General features: G+C 37.7%; 2 protein-coding genes across 12 annotated transcripts in view; one reads left to right on the top strand and one right to left on the bottom strand.

The window, feature by feature from the left end:
- Nucleotides 1-4,761: 4,761 nt before the first annotated feature.
- Nucleotides 4,762-21,578, top strand: tcirg1a (T cell immune regulator 1, ATPase H+ transporting V0 subunit a3a). Of its 2 annotated transcripts, XM_051704015.1 has the most exons (21): nt 4,762-4,924; nt 6,876-6,998; nt 7,169-7,247; nt 8,318-8,466; nt 8,697-8,792; nt 8,878-8,939; nt 9,853-9,979; nt 10,079-10,161; nt 10,286-10,379; nt 10,825-11,037; nt 12,685-12,835; nt 13,020-13,159; nt 14,149-14,306; nt 15,567-15,657; nt 16,566-16,684; nt 17,471-17,684; nt 17,779-17,886; nt 20,051-20,137; nt 20,309-20,429; nt 20,559-20,730; nt 20,939-21,578. In XM_051704015.1, the coding sequence occupies exons 2-21, from the start codon at nt 6,882-6,884 to the stop codon at nt 21,021-21,023; spliced, it is 2,466 nt and encodes an 821-aa protein (XP_051559975.1). In that variant the 5' UTR covers nt 4,762-4,924; nt 6,876-6,881; the 3' UTR covers nt 21,024-21,578. The 2 variants fall into 2 exon arrangements, 1 of the variants encoding a protein (XP_051559975.1); XR_007897844.1 differs by lacking the exons at nt 20,559-20,730; nt 20,939-21,578 and adding an exon at nt 18,678-18,792 and having other exon boundaries at nt 20,309-20,368.
- Nucleotides 21,579-23,708, bottom strand: part of LOC127444561 (lysine-specific demethylase 2A-like) — a 40,456-nt gene continuing 38,326 nt past the window's right edge. For all 10 annotated transcript variants that reach the window (XM_051703993.1, XM_051703997.1, XM_051703989.1 and 7 more), the window contains one exon: nt 21,579-23,630. In XM_051703993.1, the coding sequence (XP_051559953.1) occupies nt 23,449-23,630 (182 nt within the window). In that variant the 3' untranslated portion in view covers nt 21,579-23,448. The remainder of the gene's footprint in view (nt 23,631-23,708) is intronic.

Below are 23,708 nucleotides of genomic sequence, written 5' to 3' on the forward strand. Positions count from 1 at the left end.
TTTGGCTAGGCTTTGGATGTGCGGATTTGGCCCGATTTGGGCTGAGACATAGCACATTTAGCCACATTTAGCCTGATTATGGACCATAAGTGCTGGCCTCAATTTGGGTGAGATATGGCCATACGGACCTGGACCAGTTTAGGTTGAGTGCTGTAAAATAAAGTGTTATTTTTGTCTAAGTTTTTTTTTAAGAAGGTGGAAGTAGATGCCATCTTAAGGATTTTAACAAGGTAATAGCATGTCGTTTTGTGGAAAAACTTTAGAGAAAAATTATTCAAAGCTCTGTTTTTATATAAAAACTGGAAGGAGTCTTTATTAAACATACATTTTATTAGTTTTTGGTAACCAATTCATTACAAGAAGATTTATACTGAACATAAACAAATTTTAAATTCTGTTTTAGATTAAGTGCAAGTATATACTTAATTTAGCAAACAAGCTAATATTGCTTTGGCAAAATGTCTTTTGTTGTTCTTATTAAATACATGTGGTTTTATATTTCATATACACTTCCCTTTGGTACCCAGACTCAGCCCAGTACCAGCTAAGTGTACAATTTTTGTTGCTGTGATTGTGGCCCTATGCCGGCAGTGTTGGCTCAGTTTTAGCACCCGGACTCGGGCCAGTGTATTTGGGCCGATTCTGGGGCATCATTCATTGCCGTATTTCACAAGAGTCTGGCAACCGCAAGTGGGTCGAAATATTTCTTCTGGCCTGCCGGATCTGGGCCATTATGGGGCCAAACCGTTTTGGCTACCTAAATGTGTGGCACAATACTCAAAATTAAATGTGTGGCACAATACTACAAAATATGCACAGAAATTATGGACTTACAAATGTATGTCACAAATGATATGTGACATTTCAGAACTGACATTTTGCCCGCTTTGGTATAGATAATAAGTTTGCATGCCTCCAGTCAGTCAGTCAGCCCAATGTAATGCAATTTTGTTAGGAAATAGCTGTAATAAGTCTTGCTCAACAGAGCACTAATTGAGCTTACTGGAATTCCTTTAACGTCATTGATTATACCATAGAAATAGAACATAAAAATATACATTTTCCACAGGTAGATGTTGGTTTGGTGCTTAAAAAAATGCAGGGTTAAAATCAGTCACAAGAGAAATTAATAATTAATTATAATAATTAATAATAAATTAATAATTTTATTTTTCAAACATGATGTTCCCAAATATGAAGGGGGTTGGGATGGGACTAGGCTGTATATATCTGTGCTCCAGCCTTCAGCTGTTCCTTCTATATTTTCTTTACAAGCAATGTGAGTACATTCATAGTAGCAGAAGGAACAGACCACACCAATTTAGGCTGGCACGCCTGCATAAACAAACAACAGGATACAGAGATGGGGCTGCAGGACTCCTCCCATGTACCATCCCAGCATGCATCACTCATAGCCCAGTGCACAAATGCTTTAAGAGATGCAGTTCAGAAATTAAATTACTGCTGTCTGCTTCGGCATCCATGGTCAGTAACTTAAGTGGCTGATATTTAATAGACATCACACGTCCGACTTCAAGCACAAGATGTTTTTGTTGTGTGCCAGTAAGAATATGTGGGCTCTGGTCCTTTGTCTACACCGATCAGTCTGTTATCTGTTATCCGAAAACTCCAATCTGCTATCTGTTAAATAATAAAAATGCAACATTAATTTGCTCTCATGGGTATTATTCACACAACTCAATCGTATAACGTTTTATATGTACATCTTAGAAATAGCCTATCTATCTATCTATCTATATATCTAGAACACATGTCAGGAGCTCTCTCCTGCCCTCTACCTTCTCAAAGCTGTTATCGCTTGCCTCTGAGTCTTTTCAATCTCACTAAATGATGCAGTCTCTATTCAGCTCTGTTCAGGTGTGATCTGTTGCCGGGGGCAACTACTGTGCAGGTGTTTGAAGCTCAAAAGGCTGTTGTGACTGGTCTCTCTCTCTGTTCATGACACGAGTTCAGTAGCAGATCCTGGCATAGGCGATATAGGCAGGCGTCTAGAGCGGTAACGCTCTCTGGGGGGCACGACACCTGATCGATCCCCCCTGCGCAGAGCTCGGAAGATCGAGATGGGAGAAAGGTGCCCAGAATTGTGCTATTCCGCCTCTGGCTCGCGATGGGTGAAAGGTGCCCCAAATCGTGCCACCACGCCCCCGCCCCGAGCTCGCAAGATCGCAATGGGAGAGGTGCCCCGAGTTGTTCCTGACCAGGCTACTCATTTTAAAGGCTCTAAATTGTTAGGATTATAGATGTTCATAATGCATTCTTACATTCTGAACAAACAGAAGATAATCATTATCAACAGTATAGGTACACCGTGACACAGGATCGACTAAATGGACTTGAGAAAATCAACCATGTGATTGCTGGGCAGATTTGACAAAGTCATTGATGAAATTGCTTCAATGAAAACTAGGAGGGGAGGGTTAAATTTGAAATTAGGAATTATGTGTAATAGCACAAGCAGCAATCTGTAAGTATTCTGCCATTTTCTTTATTTATTGACACTATAATTTAATTGTGCAATTTAAGTTCTGTATATATAATGTACATGTTAATATAATTTGCCAAATATATATATATATATATATATATATATATATATATATATATATATATATATATATATATATATATATATATATATATATATGCAGTCTCGTGGAACACGTGCATGTAAAAGTTTCTCACTCTTTCTTTGCCTTCTGAATATTTTTTTTTTTTTTTTTTTTTTTTTTTGCAAGAACATTATCGTCTTTGAGTGCTGCAAATGACCTCAGACATCTCAGCTCAGGAGGTGCTTTGAGTTCAGTTCGCTTTATTTCACACAGAGCAGTTCATTGTGACCACAGATCTGCAGCCTATACATCTGTGATTAAAACATCAAATAATACAAAAACACATTCACCATATATATATATCGTGAAGGAGGGAACAAAACAAATTTATTCACACACATGTTGTATTTCCCGGACAACAAAATACCCGACCCGGTAGAGAATGCACAGATGAAGTAGGTTCTTTACCTTCACAACTGTTGTAAAGCCATCTTTCAAAAAGGTTAAGGGAAGTTAAGGGGGGCGCCACTTCGGGTCTTGCCTAGGGCACCAAGTAAGCCAGAACCCCCACTGCAAAAGTTTACCTTCTCAGCTCCTCTGAGGTTCAGGTAACTAACATGCCTAACCACCTTTAATCACATTTAGACATGTTTATATATATATATATATATATATATATATATATATATATATATATATATATATATATACATTAGGTTGATTTTTCTTGTTTTTCTTATTTTTTGTTATAATACTCCAGTGCTTTAATCCATGCCTTCTGAAGCGATCCAATCAGTTTTGGGAGAGAACAGACCAAAATGTAACTTCTTTTTCACTGTACATCTTGCCATTACCATCTCTAGGCACGATCATGATTTCAAGCTCGATTACACTTCCTAGTGCTTCATGCAGAGAGCTAGATGGCGCTACAGAAAGTGTAATCAAGCTTGAAACCATGATCGTGCCTACAGGCTGCTAATATCAAGATTTATAGTGAAAAAGGAGATACATTTTGGTCTGTTCTCACCCAAAATTGATTGGATTGCTCCAGAAGACATGGATTAAACCACTGGAGTTTTATGGATGAATTTCAAGATGCATTTATGTGCTTTCTGGAGCATCAAAGTTTTGGGCACAATTCACTTGCATTTTGAAAATATGCAACTGAAATATTAATCTATATTGTAAAAGGAAACACCCTTTTCTCACGGATTAGACAGACGGATGTAGTGACTCAAGTTTTCTAACATATAACAATTTTAACAACGCTAAAGTTTATACATTTATTTTTGCAGCTCATGTGTACATGGTCAAAATAATGAACGAGTCCCTAGTGTAGAGTGCCACATACCTGGCTGTGATATAAGAGTCTATTTCTGCAAACAGTGGAATGACATGCTTAAATTTACATAGGGAATACACTTAGACATACACTGTGTGTGTTTAACTTTCACTGCCTGTGTTTTTTCTTGATTGAAAGGGAGAGTGTTCTCTTTGATGGTAATTGTTATGTCACTTCTTGATTGGTTTTAAGTTGTTTGTCCTTCTCTCATTCTTTTTACAGAACATGCAGGGCTTTTTATTGGTGTGGCCATTGGAGAGCATGCTTCTCACCTCCACTAGCCGGTATTTAAGCTTGAAGTTGCACAGCCTGAACAATATAAGAATACAAGGTAGACCCTGTTATCTGCACAGATGTTCTTGTTTATCTGTATTGCAAGAGAAAGTGATAAGGATGGGCCTCATTAATTGGACTGTTTCCCTTAAGTTGGACAACATTACATAGTGGGTATCTATCACACTTTCAGAGTACACTGTCATTTGATAAGATGTCTTTGCATTTTGACTGTCTTGGTCTAAGCAATGTTAAAGGAACCTTTTGTTTTGATGACAGTGATTTATTCATTGATGGATTTATTTACATTTGAAACACGAGTTAATTCTTTGATTGAGTAATCACCTTTTGCAGGTCACTTAGAATGGTGTGCTGAATGTACCACGTGATGTGAGGATTATACGTAGAGTTTTGAAAATTGTAAGTTTGGTTCAATAAATGTACCAAATCGATTGAGGAAAAACTGTAATAAAAATAACTGGCATATGGTTTCAAAAGGTTGAATGATTCGTGTTATTTGAAGCTCTTGCCTTGTATTAGTGGTAGATCTAATTTAGCTGGTGAATCACATGGTAATGACTGGAGTAATGAGAGGCCATGAGTGGCGCAGAGATCTGCTGTTTACATTGTCTGTCATCTCAGAATTCAACCTACCATGAGATCAAATTGTGGATAAAAAATAATAATACGATTTTTAAATCGTTCACTTGGGTTTATCGATTATCGCCTGCGATATAAGGTAAGAGCCGCAGTTTAATGCACCGCTGAATTGAATTATATTTGAAATGCAGAGCTTCTTAATGAAGCCATAGATACTAAATAGTGCTAATGTTATCTAACCCTATCTAATATAAATGAGACTGTGACGTGTTTGTTAATTTCACAGGCATGTCCTAATTCTGTCGGCGTGTTTTGTTTATGTTGTTACGCCACGCCATGCTGCTGCTGTAACGGGACGCTACCGCTTTATTATACTGTCGAGAAACACCGCGTGCTTTCCAGCAAACAGACTGGAACAAAACCCACAACTCATCCAAAATAATACATTTTTTGATTCAAAATCTAATTGGAGTCATTATTTAGGGCAAACGGACGAAACCAAGTGGACTAAATGCCCTTCAATACATAACGGTGCTATTAGTCGACGTTGATAGTGTTTATAACATGCCGTATTTATCTACTAAAGAAGACTGTACTGTAAAATATTCACACTAGATACTTTTACAACTGTTTTACACTGTATTTAAAGACAATGCAGATGCCACTTTAAATAGTCTGGTAATGCGAGGGGAGAATGTCTTTGCTGTAATACTACATTATGCTTACTAGTGTAACACTTTTATTACATTATAATTACCGCTTATAAAGGCTTAAAGGAATAGTTCACCCAAAACTTAAAATTCCCTCATCATGTACTCACCCTCATGCCATTCCAGAAGTGTATGCCCTTTGGCTGTCTTTCTTGTGCAAAACACACAAAAACAGATTTTTAGAAATCTCAGCTCTGTTGGTCCATACACTGCAAATAAATGGTGACCAAACCTGTGAAGCTCCATAAAGCACATAAAGGCAGCATAAAAGTAATCCATAAGACTCCAGTGGGTTAACCCATGTCTTCTGAAGTGATCCAATGGGTTTTGGGAGAGAACAGACCAAAATGTAACTCCTTTTTCAGTGTACATCTTGGCGTTGCCTTCTCTAGGCACGATCATGATTTCAAGCTCGATTACACTTTCTTGCGCTTGACATATGCGTAGAGCGCTAGATGACGCTGTAGGAAGTGTAATCGTGCTTGAAATCATGATCATGCCTAGAGACTGCTGATGTCAGTATTTATAGTGAAAAAGGAGTTACATTTTGGTCTGTTCTCACCCCAAATTGATGGGATCGCTCCAGCAGACATGGATTAAGACACTGGAGTCTTATGGATTACTTTCATGCTGCCTTTATGTACTTTCTAGAGCTTCAAAGTTTTGGGCACAATTCACTTGCATTTTGAAAATAAGCAACTGAAATATTCATCTAAAAATCTTTGTGTTCTGCAGAAAGAAAGAAATAATAAATGATGAGTAAATGATGAGAGAATTTTCATTTTTGGTTGAACTAATCCTTTTACTGTTTGAATAAATGTTAATGCTGAAACAATCTTAAACATAGTTTAGTTAAATAAGCTATTTAAAATCATTTTTAATTAAAGCACTAAAACGATCCCATTAGTGGAATTTTAATTTTTGGTATTAGATTAATTCTGCTTCCTTTTATAATGATTACAGATGGCAGATTATCACTTTCAGATGACTCAAATTAAGATTTCACATATCTTTCATTATACTGTCTCCATCACATGGGTGAGGGTGAATTCCCTTCTTTGAAATCTTAAATTCAGTTACCAGCTAACCACTGTCACATGCTACACATCAGTTTATAACCCTTGTCTGCTGTCAAACATAGGGAAATTTTGCCTTTTGAGAGAAGCTGTTTTGAGAGAAGCTCTTTTCATTGTTATCAAGCTGTAATGTCCTCAGATTGTTAAGCCCAAGAAATACAATAAGTATACACACTTATCATCTGCTCTTGCATTGGATTTTATGTCTGTTTTGCTAATAGCATGCAATATGTCAAGGTAGATATATGCTAATTTCACAGTTATTGCCACTCTCTTTGCATGTTGTTTGGACTTATTATTTCAGGCTGCCATGGGATCCCTCTTCCGCAGTGAGGAGATGTGTCTGGTCCAACTTTTCCTCCAGGCAGATTCGGCCTACAACTGCGTCAGTGAGCTTGGAGAACTGGGATTAGTTGAATTCAGAGATGTGAGTTTAACACTGAAATAGCATATGGATAGTCTGAACATTATGCTTTCAAACAGCTTGTGAAATTAAGATAAAAACCATGTGCTTATAGCCCACAATCATCTTTGCAATCTCTTTCTTTCTGGCTCTTTATCCCTCTTTTGCTTACTATCTTGAATCAAATTTCTCAGTTGAATCCAAATGTGAATGCCTTTCAGAGGAAGTATGTTTCTGAGGTGAGAAGATGTGAAGAGCTGGAGAAAACCTTCAGTAAGTCTCCAAAACCAACCACCATCTACCCCTATCATATATTTAACTTTGGATCTTCACCTTTTAGTAACCAGCTACCCCTATCATTCTATACAGATCAGATTTTCACTTTTCTGTGACCAGGTACTCCTGTCTTTTTATACAGATCATGATCACCTTTGTGGTTATTTGTTTCTCTGGAAGCAGTGTTTTGCTTTTTTGCCACAAAAGTTACATGCTATTAAAAAAACCTAATAAAATTGTGAAATCACGAAGAAATCCATTGTAAGTGCCAAAACAAGGGCATATAAAGTTACATTAAATAAAAGTTAAAGTTTTCCTATCTATTAAAAATTCCTATCTATTATTTTTTTAATTATTCCATACAATAATATGAAAGTATTATTGTGATGAGAAAGTACAACATAATTTACATAATTTAGGATTCAGACTCTATTAACTATGAATCTAAGTGGACATCCATGAAGTGTGGAGTCCAACAAGGCTCATTTCTTGCACCAATCTTGTTCAACCTGTATATGCTCCCTCTTGGCCAAATTATGAAAAAGAACCAAATTGGGTACCATAGCTATGCTGATGACACCCAGGTTTACCTATCCCTATCGCCAAATGACTACATCCCCATAGACACCCTGTGCCTGTGCGTTGACGAAAGAACAGTTGGAACCGAAAATTCCTTCAGTTAAATAAGGAAAAGACTGAAGTCGTTGTATTTGGCAACAAAGTCAAAATTTCCAAGGTGAACACATACCTTGATTCCAGGGGTCTAAAGACAAAAATCAAGTAAGGAATCTTGGTGTCATTTTGGAGTCAGACCAAAGTTTCATTAGTCAAATCAAAGCAATAACTAAATCAGTATACTATCATCTCAAAAATATACAGCGAATTAGATGTTTTGTATCCAGTCATGACTTAAAGAAAGTTGTTCATGCATTCATCACAAGTAGGGTCGACTACTGCAATGGACTATAGATAATTATAGATAATTTCAAACAGTTGCAAGATAATCAGTGCACCCTGACTGCATCGTGGATATAGTCAACATGTTTTTCCCTTTCTTTATTCCTCAGCATTCCTGGAGCAAGAGATAAGTCGTTGTCTTTGTCCTCCTCTGAAAGGGCTTCTACCCACCGCTGTCCCAATCCCACCAGCACCACAGCCAAGAGAGCTGCTTGCCATTGATGAGGAGAGTGAGCAACTGGCCAGAGAGCTCAGAGAGGTAAGAGGAGGACAGAGAAGGAAGACACTGTATAATAGCCTTCTAAGACCCAAGAAAAATGCATTTTTGCAATTTATTTTAATTTTATTTTATTTCTTTATGGCAATATAGTGTTTGGTGCATTAAAAACATATGACAATAAATGCTGAATGATGGGTGGGGTCTGTGAAAGCTGAAAACCCCTGCATTTAGGGTTGCTCACACTCATACTGCTGTCTGTTGGCTTGTAGGTGTCACAGAACAGGGACAGTCTACTTCACCAACTGACACAGCTATGCCAGTACAAAGGGGTCCTGAAGCAAACCCTTTCTGTTCCAACTTCACAGGTAAAAATACATCTTATATGATGCTCTCCACTGAAAAATGTTCCTCAAATAATATTCAGTGATTTTTCTTATAATGTCCTTCAAGGTTCCGCTTCCAACTCTTGAGACAACAGCGCTGTTGGACAACAGGCAAGACATTCGTTTGAGGTGAGAACAACAACAACTATCATACCAAAGTGTTCATGACAACAGAGTTTAACACTTTTCAGTGTCTATTTTACACATATTATATGTTTTTATATGTTTGTTACCAGTGTTGGGTGTGATCTCGGTGTAGTCTGATTACAAATCAATTGTAAGGGCAAAAGGAAGTTGTATGCAACAATGAACAAGGAGGAAATACTCTATAGACATTGTTCTGAATTCGCTAAACGAAAAAACAAAAACATTTTTGGAAGACAGGGGTCCCATTACATCTGGCATAAATCAAACACAGAATTCTACAAAAAGAACATCATACCGATGGTCAAGCATGGTGGTGGTAGTGTGATGGTGTGGGGATGCTTTGCTGCTTCAGGGCTTGGGCGACTTGCAATAATTAAGGGAAACATGAATTCTGCTCTCTATCAGAAAATCCTAAGGAGAACGTCTGGTCATCAGTCCATGAGTTGAAGCTCAAGCCAACTGAATTATGCAACAAGACAATGATCCAAAGCATAGGAGTATGTCCACCTCTGAATGGCTCAAAGAAGCTAAATTAAAGTTTTGGAGTGGCCTAGTCAAAGTCCTGACTTAAACCTGATTGAGATGCTTTGGCAAGACCTTAAACGGGCAGTTCATGCTCAAAAACCCTCCAGTGTGGCTGAATTAAAGCAGTTCTGCAAAGAAGAGTGGGCCAAAATTCCACCACAGCATTGTGAAAGACTGATCTTCAGTTATCGGAAGCGTTTAGTTGCAGTTGTTGCTGCTAAAGGTGGCACAACCAGTTCTTAAGTTTTAGGGGGCAGTTAGTTTTTCACATGGGTGATATAGGTGTTGGATAACTTTTTTGCTTCATAAAAAAATATATGTTAACATAAACTGAAGACTCTAATTATGTTATTGGCACCTTCCTGCACAGTTTTGTTGCTGGTGTAGTCCATCCATGGAAGGTTCCAATGTTTGAGAGATTGCTGTGGCGAGCATGTCGTGGTTACATCATTGTAGACTTCTGGGAGATGGAGGAGAAGCTGGAAGTGCAAGTCACTGTAAGAGAGCAGTCAATAAAGCTGTAAAAATGACTCTGCTAACTCATTTTGGTGGATTGTCAAAAACAGGAAATCTTGATATGTTTTTTCTGGTTTCAGGGTGAGATGATTCAGTGGACTGTCTTCTTGATCTCCTTTTGGGGAGAGCAGATTGGACAGAAAGTCAAAAAGATCTGTGATTGGTATGTGTACATAGCAGTGAGAGCTTGCTTGAATTTGATTAGCTGTGGTTTTCATCCATTAAACACCACATCCCACCCCATTCCCAAATATATATTCTCCTTTTTCTGGATCTCTGTTATTCAGTTTCCATACAAACACGTTTGTGTATCCTGAAAGCTTGGAGGAGAGAGAGAGAATACTGCAAGGGCTGGAATGCAGGATAGTCGACATCAAAATGGTGACTGGAATGTTCCCTTTATCCTTATTTACACATTTCTTTTTGAACATTTAAATATGATAATACTTCAGCTTTTGGATACTTAGATATTTGGATAAACCACACTTTTAAATGTATGAATGTCATTGCATATGATAAAAAGTCAAACCAAGTGGTATATATTTTAAAGAAGCATTGAACCCGGAATATTCAAGGGAAGTTAACGTACATCTCCACAAATAACTTTTAAACCAATTTTATTGCAGAAATGGTTACAAAAAGTGAAGTTAGTTCTGGAAAAAGGTCTAGAATCTTTTGTATGCAGATGCCACTTGGTTTGAAATTCTGTTATATAATGCAATGTAATTCATACTATCATACAACTGCAGCTTAAGGATCCAAATATTTTTTGGAGCCATTGTATCATTGGCTGACTAAATTCATTCTTCTCTGTCTGTGTCTGCAGGTGTTGTCACAAACAGAGCAGTACATGCAGCAGATTCTGTCTCGCTGTGTGTGTGTGCTGCCAGAATGGAGGATGCTTGTGCAAAAGTGTAAAGCTATACAGACTGTTCTCAACCTCTGCAGCCCTTCAGTCACTGACAAGTGTCTCATCGCAGAGGCCTGGTGCCCTGTGGGCAAACTGCTGCTGCTCCAGAGTGCTCTGATAGAAGGAACAGTGAGAGGGATAGTTATTACATGCAAAAGGAGGGATTGGGGATAGATGCTGTAAAGGCATGAAGGCAAATGAATGTGGTGTACATGTAGCTGGTGTCAAAAGGTCTTTTTGCTCAACAATGAGCCAGGGAGCCTTCAACATGTGCATGGCATCATGAAATTAGCAAGTCATTTTGGAGCATAATGATGCACCCAGCACCCAGCTCCTCAACACTGGACTGTTCTGACATGGCAAGCAATGAGTACAGACAGTGCTGGTACTAAGACAAAGAAGTCTTTGGTGGGGCACTTATATGTTGGGAGGGGGGGGGGGGTCAACATTGATGACAACAGAACCATGAGTACAGAATTAAATCAAATTGAATACCAAAAGAAAGATATGAAAACAGCAGTTGGCAACAGAAGAGTGGGCCTATCTGCCAGAAGAGGGATATAGATGTCATTAGTGGTCAGACCCTTCCCTAGACATTTTGCCACCCTAGGCAAGATTTTGTTTTGCCGCTCCACATCTAGACGCAACATCCACCAAATGCATTGCTTCACACAGACACAAGACCATATCAACACACACACGCACAATGACTAAAACATATCCCCAATCAATGCATTTCAAAATGAAAGCGTAAAGATAGAATACAAATACAGCAAAATAAACCAATGTACAAACTGTATTTTGAGAGCCTAATGTCCAGTTCTTTCCAATTTTGGAAACATTCTATGTGGTCATTTTATTTTTCATGTGTGCTTAACAGGCTAGACATGTTTTTCCAATCTTTCACACCTTCTTTTGTCAGCACAGATTTTCTTTCGGATTCACAAAAAACTTTGCAGCAAAAACAAAAAGGGAGTCACTACTTAACAAATACACGAGCTACGGCCTATTGAGTTTTTCGCCATTAGCTAGATTCAGACTGTAGTGACTGGTTGAACATTTTCTGTGGGCACCATCTTGGGGAAAATCTACACCTCTGACTTGATATAGTCCCCTCTGTATTAAAATATCCCGCTGTGCTTGATTTAATGGCAGCCATTGATGCTTCTTTTTCTTTTATAAGTCTCCTTTTTTTATATTGCATCCAGACAACTTTACTCTTTTCGACATTTTGAAAGAATCCAACAGTCCTGAAATCACCAACTAATTAACACACCCACTGATATCTGTTCAGTGTGCTAGAATCTAATTGGCTGATCCATATTTGCTACACCACCCAGTGGATAAATACACAGACAATATAATTGGCAGTTCAACTGCCCGTGTAATGAAATATAAATTATGAATGGTCATTTTATAGAAGCGTATCAGAGTGCATCCGTGTGTGATTTTGCCGCCCTTGTAAGGTGCCGCTCTAGGCAGTTAATTTGTTTGCCTATATGGTAGAGGCGGCCTTGTTGTTGGTTGTATGTGATACCAAATATTAAATCGGAGGTGCCAATAGTATTGTCCAAGCAACACCCTTTTTGATTTGGTCCACTGCAAAGCAATTAAATGCATGTGGATGGCAGCTTTTTTTAAAATTACTTTAACTATGTTCTAGAAGAAATTTTGAATTATTTGATACCAAGCTTTTATTCGCACATTTGCCCAAGTGCTTAAAGGATTTTGAAACAACACCATACTCTCTTTTGTCCTTTTCATCCTCTCTATCAGAGAAAGAGTGGTAGCAGTGTGGACTCCTTCTACAACCAATTACCTGCCCCCACCTCTCCCCCGACACTCTTCAACACCAACGTATTCACCTCCAGCTTCCAAAACATTGTGGATGCTTACGGTGTGGCTAGTTACAGAGAGGTTAATCCAGGTAACACTCACACCATCACATGGAAGCAGTCCCATTTAACACATCAGTAAAGCAGTTACTTAATGTCACATTTGAAAGGACAATATCAGTGTTACTGTAAATGTGTCAATCAATATATTAATAAATCAATAGGGTTGTTTGAGATAAACAGTCTCTATGTCTTGTGCGTGTTTTCCCTCCTCAGCCGTGTACACCATTATCACTTTTCCCTTCCTGTTTGCGGTGATGTTCGGAGATGTTGGTCATGGTTTTCTCATGACTTTGGCTGCCTTATGGATGGTGCTGGAGGACAGAGACCCTAAAATGAAGAATAGCACTAATGAGGTTTGTTGATTGTCAAGATATCTCCCTTATTTTTTACTGCCGTTAATCTTTGCAAGATTCCCCAAGAGAGGCAGTCATATTTAACACTTTGGAACACCAAAAATCAAATATGGCACTAATGTGAATAAGGTATAACAGTTCCTAGAATCAAATTTAGGGCTGTACAGACTAGGGGTGGGTAAAAATATCGATTCCACTACAATGAGAGTAAATCTAAATCTAAAATGTATATACATTTGGCAACTGTAAATGTTTAGATTTCATTCGCCAGTGATTGTGTAATATAGTGGTGGACTATTCAGCAGCGAGATTCTTTCACTCCATCGTAAGAGTAAAAGTTGTAATGCGTGTCCAAAGACCAGATCCACGCAACCCATTTGTTATTTAATAAAGTCTCTTTTAATACCCTTTCTGTTCCCTACAGTCAGTTGTTGAAAAACAACAAAAAATAAACATTTAATTTATTTTTAAGTGTCATTTATTTGTGCTATCACAGACGCTCTTTACAGAAATGCCGGTTTTGTTAAAGAGACAGTGCTGGTTTAAGCACATGTTCAACAAATCAATGTAAATAGTTGTAAATAGTACAAATTACGCAATTAAACAATAAACGTAACAAAAAAATTATATGTAAAATATAATACCTTAATACATGGATTTGCTTATTTTTAAAAAGCCAAAATGATGAAAAACTAATAAAATATAAATAGTAAAATTTATATTTTCATAATGTATCTAGTTAGAAGGTCGCCTGTATAATTAACAATATTAGCTGGGAGAGAATTTCTTCCATATGTGAGCAAAAGGGACAATATTACTTAAATATTCCCATATGTGTTGATATTGAATCTAATCAAATTGAAATCGGAATCGAATTGAGAGCATGTGAATCGGAATCAAATCGAATCGTGAAATCTGTATTAATTCCCAGCCCTAGTACATACCTCTGTTCCTCTATGTTCAGTTCTCTCTTTGTATGTCTCTCTTAGATATGGCGAATGCTGTTTGGTGGGAGGTATCTGATTTTGCTGATGGGGCTGTTCTCCATCTATACTGGAGCTGTATATAATGAGTGCTTCAGTAAAGGACTGAGTCCTCTGTCCTCTAGCTGGCACCTCAAACCAATGATACAGCACTATAACTGGAGGTACACACACAGAAACACACACACAACTGTCTATCCCCAGTGTACCCTAGTGCTGGTGTGTTATAAATTTAGTCAGCCTCTTACACATTTCAGTAGACTGATGTCATTGAAGAGTAAAGTTTATGGATTTGTGGTCAACTAATGTGGCTTTTTCAATGCTGATGCCAGTGTGAATAACTAGAGCGGGCACATTAATCAGCAGATGTTAGTAATCGATTAAGTCAGAATGGCCAAAATTAATCAGCCTAGTCGACATATACTGCATATGTCTTCCACCAGTATGCTTAAAATCCCCATGAAGTGCTTTGATGAGCACAGTTTCCTTTGGTCTGTTGACGTATTTCCTACTGAAACTAATGAAGTTCGGGCGGGACATGTCGAACAGTTCTTTCCTTTTTTTTTAAACTAGCAAATAGGCTTTAGTTTACATCGCAGCCCAGCAAAGCCACACACACACACACACACACACACACACACACACACACAGATAGAACACAGACAGGTGCACTAAACAGATGTAGGGGAAGAGTATATTCTCGTTCTAGAAAGCATTTGATTGGACAGAGAGTAAACTCTGTTTTATTTGCATATAGCGTAGGGATTGAAGATCAGATATCCATTTGGTGGAGACACATTAATGTGGCCAAATGTAAATTTAATGTGCTTATTTAATTAGATAGCAATCCGATCGCAATCCAATCATTAAAAACGCAAGGGACTATATTATATTTAAGAATATAAAAAAACTTTAATTTTGCTTTCATGGGGTCTTAAATCTGCTGCATTTCATCTGGGAAAACAGTGTATACCCTTGAAAATCGTATTATTCACATATTGTGTCAGTATTATTGTAGTCAACACAATGAGCACCACAAACATACTGTATCTACAAAATTGAGCACAGATTCTTAAAGGTGATAAAGCTGTGTAAGTTCTGCACCAATTGTTGCAGCAAATTAAATTAATGATTGCTTTCAAACGGGTTTCCTAAACACTCCCTCCAACCCTTCCGCCAAGCTAATGATTCAAGTACAATAGGCAAAGCACAAAAATTATTTTTATTCTGTACTGTTAATCACCTCGGATTGTTGTCTGGAAGTTCATGATTTCCTTCCCTGATAGCAGATCAGATTTCTTTCTGAAGTCAGAATGATTTTAAACTAGAGAGAGCTCCGTATCAACTCTGCTTCAGCATGCCCTCCTTTTCACATTCACTCACTCACTAATTTATTTTGTCCTCTTTCTTCTGGGCTGAATCAGTGAGGAAACTCTGAGAGGGAACCAGTACCTCACTTTGGATCCAAATGTAACTGGAGTATTTCTGGGACCATATCCATTCGGCATTGACCCGGTAAAAGAGCCTTTAATCAAATCCTCTTTGTGCAACACTCACAACTAACTCTTGAATCACAGAATGTATTCTTTAATTTATTCCTGACATAAATGTATTTAGCAATTGTCTTATAGCTTTAAACAACCAATTAGAGGATAAAATAAAGGTTCAAGGTGATTGTATCTCGTTCTCCGGTTGACCTATTGCGTCAAAGTAGCACGTCAAAGAAGTCAGCTACAGTGAGACCCACACAACAGTCACAACAACATGGAAAACTTTACAGCCATGTGCATATCTTACATTCTTTACACATTGATTTTGGTGCAGATCAGATGTATGTTATCCGTTGTGTTTATGGTGATCTCCGAAAGGTGGAAGACGACAGTTTGCTTCTTGATTGAGCTCTGCTTTGCTTCAATTTCATCTTTATAATCTTTGTGTAAAGCATAATAATAATGTGTAGACTAAGGAGAGATGTCATGAATAAATAGACAATTATTTCTCTGGTTTGTCTATATTTTCCTTGCGATCAATGGTATTTATAGGTTTGTTGTCTGTATACTTTTTTTTTGTCTATATACTTAAACAGTTCTTTGTCTGTACATGTAATTTGCTTAAGGTTACATATTCAATAAATATAATGCTTTCTGCCTCATTCTATGAATGAAATCCACATGGGATCAGTAAAAGAAGCGGTTGTAACCAATCAGTGATAATTGAAAGTAAAATGTGCAGTAGATGATGTGTAATTTGTAATGTTTACATCATGCATTTATAGTGCTAATGCTAGCATGCTAACCTTGGCCATAGTATGCATCTGTTACCTCCTTTTATAGTTTTATAGTGTCTTACATATAGCTTTAAACAGCCAATTAGAGGTTAAAAAAAAGGTTTTAGGTGATTGTATCTCATTCTCTGGTTGTAAGATCTGGAGCCTAGCCAACAACCACCTCACCTTCCTCAACTCCTATAAGATGAAGATGTCCATCATCATTGGGGTTATCCATATGACTTTTGGGGTCTGCTTGTCTTTCTTCAACTATATGTGAGTCATAAAAAAGTAGATGTACTTGTTTGATGTTAATGATCATACTTTTTGAACCTAACCATGAGTATTAATTTTCAGTTCATAACTTGTCCCGCACAGTTTTTGGTAAAGACATAAATGATACCTCAAATCAAGAGGTGTGATGTCACTTTCCTAAGCTATCAGACTTAGTGTTTACCTTGCAGACAATAAAATAATATAAATGTATGCTCCATTTATGCAGAATTAAGTTTTGTTGTTGTTGTTACCCATTCCTTTTTAAGTTTTGTAATTTTGATGTTTCCCTCTTTATCTTACCTGTTTTTGCTTCCTTCACTTATATTATTTTAAGTTAAATTATGAAACTCTACATGTTATCTGTTAGCCAATTGGCTTACATACTATGGGGAGCAAGCAGATAGGTCTCCTAACATGTAATCTAAGACAGTTGGTAGGTGTGTGTTTTCCCTTCTTGCATTCTCCCTGGTGGTTTCACTGCAGTGTGCTATGAGAGTTTTCTCACTGAAACCCTCCTCCTCCCCAGCACCACTTGTCTACATCTGCTTCAGGGGGATTTTATTTATGTCTTATTGTGTAGCAGCAAGGGCAGCATGTCTTACTTGCTCGAAACAGCATGTCTTAGTATGTTCTTAGCAGAAGAAATTATTCGTACTTGCTCTGCTGCAGCGTAAGCAGATCTAGTCCGCCAAGACCAAACCTACTAACTTGTCATATTCATTATAATACTTCAAAATCTATTCTGAGAGTTGTCATGACTGAGCAAATACTACTTTCTCTTTGCAGGTACTCAGGAGATATGAGCAGTGTGTTCCTGGTGCTGATACCTGAGCTAGTGTTCATGCTGTGTCTTTTCGGGTACCTTGTCTTTATGGTGGTTTTCAAGTGGATTGCGTTCGGACCTCAGGATTCTGACCGCGCTCCTAGCATCCTAATCCACTTCACTGACATGTTCTTGTTTGCTCAAAACCCAGACAACCCACCACTTTATCCAGGACAGGTGAGAGATTAATTCATTATACCAATTCTTTCACAATTTTTTACTTTACTATCATATTGATGTGATTGCTCATGCATTCATTCACTTTATGTAGATAATAGTGCAGAGAGTACTAATGTGTTTGGCGCTGCTCTCAGCTCCGGCACTATTACTGGGAAAACCACTCCACCTCTCCTTAAAACACAGGAGGAGCAGGAGAACGGTATGTGCATATCTTACATTCTTTACACATTGATTTTGGTGCTTTGGTGATTCAGATGTAAGTTGTCCGTTGTGATTATGGTGATGTCCGAAGGCAGAAGATGACGCAGTTTGCTTCTTGATAGTTCTAACTAAACAAGCTCTGCTTTGCTTCACTTTCATCTTTATAATCTTTGTGTAAAGCGTAATAATAACATTTAGACTGAGGAGAAATGGCGTGAATAAATAGACGATTATTAAAATATATGGTTTATCTATATTTTCCTTGCGATCAATGGTATTTATAGGTTTGTTGTCTGTATACTTTTCTTTTTTTTTTTTTCTATATACTTAAACAGTTCTTCGTCTGTACATGTAATTTGCTTATGGCTACATATTCAATAAATATTATGCATTCTGCCTCATTCTATGAATGAAATCCACATGGGATCAGTTAAAGAAGTGGTTGTAATCAGAGATAATTGAAAGTAAGATATGTGCAGTAGATAATGTGTAATTTGTCATGTTTACATCCTGCATTTATAGCGCTAATGCTAGCATTTTAACCTTGGCCATAGTATGCATCTGTTACCCCCTTTTATAGCATTTTATGATGGAATTTGTGAAAATAGTCCATAAGATCATGAAAACGTTTTTTTTAATACTTATTATTAAAGAAACATTTATTGCTTCTGCAGATATTGGTGTTGGGTGATATACATTTACATGTATGATATGAGTGTTACCAAGGCAGACAGACAGGAGGTTTAGTCAATGGACAAATAATAGTAATTAGAGGTGTTCGGTTTACAGATTGCTGATCCATCCAAAAATAAACATTTCCTGCATTCGCCACACATCGCTGAAAATGGGATTAATCAGCCTCCGAAGGGCACTTAGAAGGGAGAACAATCATAGTAGCTATACGGTAAGATACAGAATTCAAACAGAATTCCCCACACCTTTCAGCCCTCCAAAGCTCTCTTAATGGATGGCAAAATCAAAGGGAATAGGGCATGGTGATGATCAATTCTGAATGAAACACACCCACTTTGGTAGTGTTGTTGTTCCTCTTCTTCTTCTCTGCTTTGTGTTGTTTCTTCTTCTGGGTTTAATACAAGTCGCACGGCACCTCTGTTTCTCTGAGCATTCGCATAACGCTGAGGCTTACTGTGGTCTAATTGATGTGTATACATGCTATGTGGAAATTATCTACAATCACATTATTTAGGTCTGTTAGTTCGATTTTACAAAAACTGGACTGGTATGATTTAAGTTGGACTAACACGTTCACATGACATTATAAAAAGACGAATTATTGTTTTAGTCTGAATGATATCAGACTTTTAAAGTGCGTGTAACGCACTGTTTGAAAAGTGCGTGTGATAATTTAAAAGACACTATAATAAATGATTTATCACTAAAGCTTGTATAAATGTAATGGGAGCCAGCTGGTATGTGAAAGCTGTGCAGTGTTTGTAAACCTCACTCCCCTAGCCTCAAGAGGTGCACTATCGACTGACGCAAGGGGCTGTAGCCTTTAGTCTCCTCGTTAGCGCGCCCGTCTCCCATGCCGGCTGACTCCGGGTCAAATCCCGCTCGGAGTGGGTCGAGCAGGACCAGTTACATAAAAGCATAAAACACTGGAAAAATTTAAAGATTATGAGGCACCATTTGGGGTTCCTCAGATACCATACTGGTGGAACCTTTTGAAGAACCTCTAGGCACCCTTTCTGTTCTCTGAGTTACTTACACGTTCCAGAAAGAAACTCTAAAGACTGTAAATGGTTCCTTCAGCAATCATAAGTGAAAGGTTTTAAGGCACTTAGAATAAATATATTGAAGTTCTTAAGTACATAAATGTTACCTAGAGGTTCTTCAGAAAGATCTGCCATTGGTACCCCAAATGGTGCCATGAAAATCTTTTAATATTTTTTGGTTCACTCTGCAGTCTGCAATGCCATAGCGCAGTTGTTTTCTAGTTATGCAAGTACAACTCCTATTGTTCAAGTTGGTCCAGCTAATGCACATGCATTAGCACATACCAGGTGATGCCTCTATACCAATGATGCATATGGGTCTGTTAACTGAAATGCAGTACATTCATACAGCTGCCATGTTGAGCCTTGTAATTTCTCCTATTTCTCCCATACTGTATCTAATATAACTCTGTTTCTCAATCACAGGAAGAGCAGCGCCCCCTAATCACAGACACCAGCTCTATAAATGCTCAATTAGGAGATCTAGAGGGAGGAGGGGGACCACAAGAACTGGTAAGCCAGAGAAAAGATAAATCACAAGAAATGTAAACCTTAAATTAGTCAGGGAGGAAGATGAGAGGTTGTGTGAAATTCTAAACGATTTGGTGTTAAAGGCATTCATTCTTTAAGATTGAGATACAGTGTGAAAGTATGCTTATTTTATTGTCTTTTTAACCCTTATAGGAGTTTGATTGCACAGAGGTTTTTATGCACCAGGCAATCCACACTATAGAGTACTGCCTGGGCTGCATCTCCAACACTGCCTCATACCTTAGACTGTGGGCCCTTAGTCTTGCCCATGCACGTAAGCAACAACTGCACACAGTCACTTGCGTAAACAAGTATAAAACAAAATTCTTATGAATCCTGTTGTGTAGACACTTTAGTTGTTTGGTTGTATGACACACAAGTTCTGTGTTTGTGTGCATGTCAGAGCTGTCTGAGGTACTCTGGGTGATGGTGATGAGAATTTCACTCTCATGGCAAGGCTATGTGGGATCAGTGGTTGTGTCAGTTATCTTCTCCATCTTCGCTATGCTCACTGTCTCTATCCTGCTCGTCATGGAGGGGCTGTCAGCCTTCTTGCACGCCCTGCGTCTGCACTGGTAAGAAAAATCAGAAACACAAAAAAGTCCAAAATAAACACAACTAGAACCCGTCCGGGGAGATTCTCATTCGTCCCGGTCATTGCAGAACATCATATAATATTTAGTAGTTATTCATCTTTAATGAGTGAATTATTACATGACACACTCCAAACATATTTTTTTGACTTATTCATTCAGCTATTATTTTATTTCCCATTTGGTGCAGGGTGGAGTTCCAGAACAAATTCTACAGTGGATCAGGATACAAGTTCAGCCCCTTCTCCTTTGCATCAATCTTGCATCCAGAGTAAATATAACCAGTAAAAATGGATTTTTACTTCATTTTGGAGCTGAATTTGCTATCCCTTTGGAGTAGTGTGATTCATTAAAGGGGCCATAATTGTATTTTTTCCCCCTTGATGTGCACTTCTAATGTTATTCAGTGTTCAACGTATACAAATATTATACAGTCATTGAATCTGCATTTTAAGATGGCATACAAGACATTTTTTTTACATCGACAAACAGCATACTCCCCGGATTACAATTGCAAGGCTGCGTAAGCAGAGTTCGAGTGCATTATGAAGCCTCGTACAATTGCGCAGCTGAAGACCTGCATAATGGATGAATGGGGGAAAATTCTGCTTGCTAAACTTAAACTTGTGCCTTCAGTGCCCAAATGCTTGCGTTATAAGAAATGGTGGTTACGTGGTGGTAAACACTCAACTTTCCCAACTTTTCTTAGCACGTGTTGCAATCATCTGATTTAAAATTTTATATTTTCAACAACAAAAAAAAAAAATTCACAAGGTAAAACATCAAATGTGTAGTTGTAGTACTTTCAATAAAGCACAAGGTGAACAGAATTTACAAATCACTCCTTTTCGTTTTTATTAGCATTTTCCATACTGTCCCAACTATTTGAGAACTGAGAATGTACATCAGACAGGCAAATTAAATTGATATTAATAATATCAAGTATAGGTCTCTGCGGAAAAATAATGGCCGTTTCTCATCCTGAGGGCATTTTCAATTATACAGTGAAAGTAGGGAATCTCAGTTTAGTAATCAGTGGGTGTTTCCAAACCAGGATATGCTTCTGAGCTAGTATTGTATAAACTTGTTTCGAGTGTGTGTCTTGGTAATGTTTGTCAATTTGCTCTTTATATATTCCTTTTAAATTGTGAAGCACTTTGGTCAACTCTGTTGTTTTAAATGTGCTATATAAGTAAAGTGAGTTGAACTAGTATCCAATAAAATCTCTAAAAATCTGGTTTGAAAACACCCACTGATTGGAAAACGCCTATTTTTGCTCTACAGAGACACAAGTCTCCAATATTTGGCCATTTTCATATTATTGACATTTAATCATTGAGCTTAAAAAAAAAAAAGTGTTACATTGTAGAAGTGTACAGCTTATTTGCTATCATTAAATTATATGATATAGGTCTAGATATCTGCATCACTTCAGCCACCCTGCTCTCTAGATATCTGTATCTGTCAAAAACATCAGTCAACCACTATAAATTGAAGTATTCATAGAAATTTCATTTGAGTTACCGTGGCTCTAATTTATATTGAAAGCATTTTATCATGCATGGTAAACTATCTGTGAAACATTACGCATCAGTGAAAATTATGTCTGTCCCAGGTGGCACAATAAACCCAAAAATGAACATGCTCAGATGCAGTCATGTATAATATGAAGGCAACTTCAGTAATAATAACAACATAGGCACAAGCAAAGTCAAACATTTTTTTTTCATGAAAAAAAGAAAAGAAAAAATGAACAATGTTGTTTTCTAAAATTCTTAAGAAATAATTGCTATTGTGTTGCTTCCAGTGGTAAATAAACAATTTAGCCTAACTGTGAACAACCCTTTCTAAGTTTAAACAGCCCAGGAGAATGCAGATAAATGGGCAATGTGGGATGACAGCAAGCAAAGGTACAAACAATGAGACAAAGGAGTGAATGATTTTAATTTGGAAGTATTGTGTAAAACCCGATATTGTGGTGTAATAAGTAGTGTCCACAAAAATACAGGCAGCAAAACCTTCAAAAAAGGTTGAACTACCAAGATTTGTGTTCAGACATTAAGAAAGTGTGAGTGAATGAGACCATCTGGATCAGGTGGCTGAATGATTCAAATTTTTAATGGCACATAGAAAGTGCTTGCCACTACATTCTTTGTTCAACATGTTGTGGCATATAAGAACTAGAAGCATGTGCATTATTTTCTTCCTCAATCATAATGCTGCTTTTCAATTGATTGACACAAACTCTAAAATAGTAAAATTTCAGAAGCCACAATTTCTGACCGAATCTTCCAGTCCGCATTTATCAAATTCAACTTGGTGTGAATTTTTAAGTTTAGTTTCAAACTCATCCACATAAGCCTTGAAGTCTTCTGAAGAAGTCACTTTGGATAAGGCTGAATGCTCAGCGAAGAAATAAAGCCACACACTGGATGTTTCTTGATCTGTCTCATGGGATGAGGGATTAAAATCCTCCACTTGTATCTCATGATAAAGACACAGCAGAGAAGAACATAACTCTCCCTTGTCAGCCTGTTTTCACCCTCATAGAACAACACTCACATCCTTCCATCTGTCTTTTTCTTTTCTTCAGCCTCATCCTCCTATTCAGGCTAGATCAGCCTGTATTCAGTGGGATGCAGCACTTGTTAGCTCACTTAGCAGAGCTGTGCGGAGACTGTATGCGTGTATGTGTGCCCATTATGATATTCTCTGAATAAGTCTGTCTTCAGTCAGACAAAAGACAGTGCAGTAAGACAGGTCAGAGATGAAGTTTTCACAGCCATGTCGAGTCACATTCTTACAGCCCCGCAGATCCAACAAAGTAAGGGCTGATAATCGCTTCATATAGGATAGACAAGCATCCGTCAACTTATTACAACCTAGAGAAAGGAAGAAACCATCTGAATAAGGATGCTTGAAGGTTTAAATAAGCACTCAAACAAGAAATTTAGCCAATC

This window comes from Myxocyprinus asiaticus, chromosome 8, assembly GCF_019703515.2.
Source record: "Myxocyprinus asiaticus isolate MX2 ecotype Aquarium Trade chromosome 8, UBuf_Myxa_2, whole genome shotgun sequence".
NCBI lineage: Eukaryota > Metazoa > Chordata > Actinopteri > Cypriniformes > Catostomidae > Myxocyprinus > Myxocyprinus asiaticus.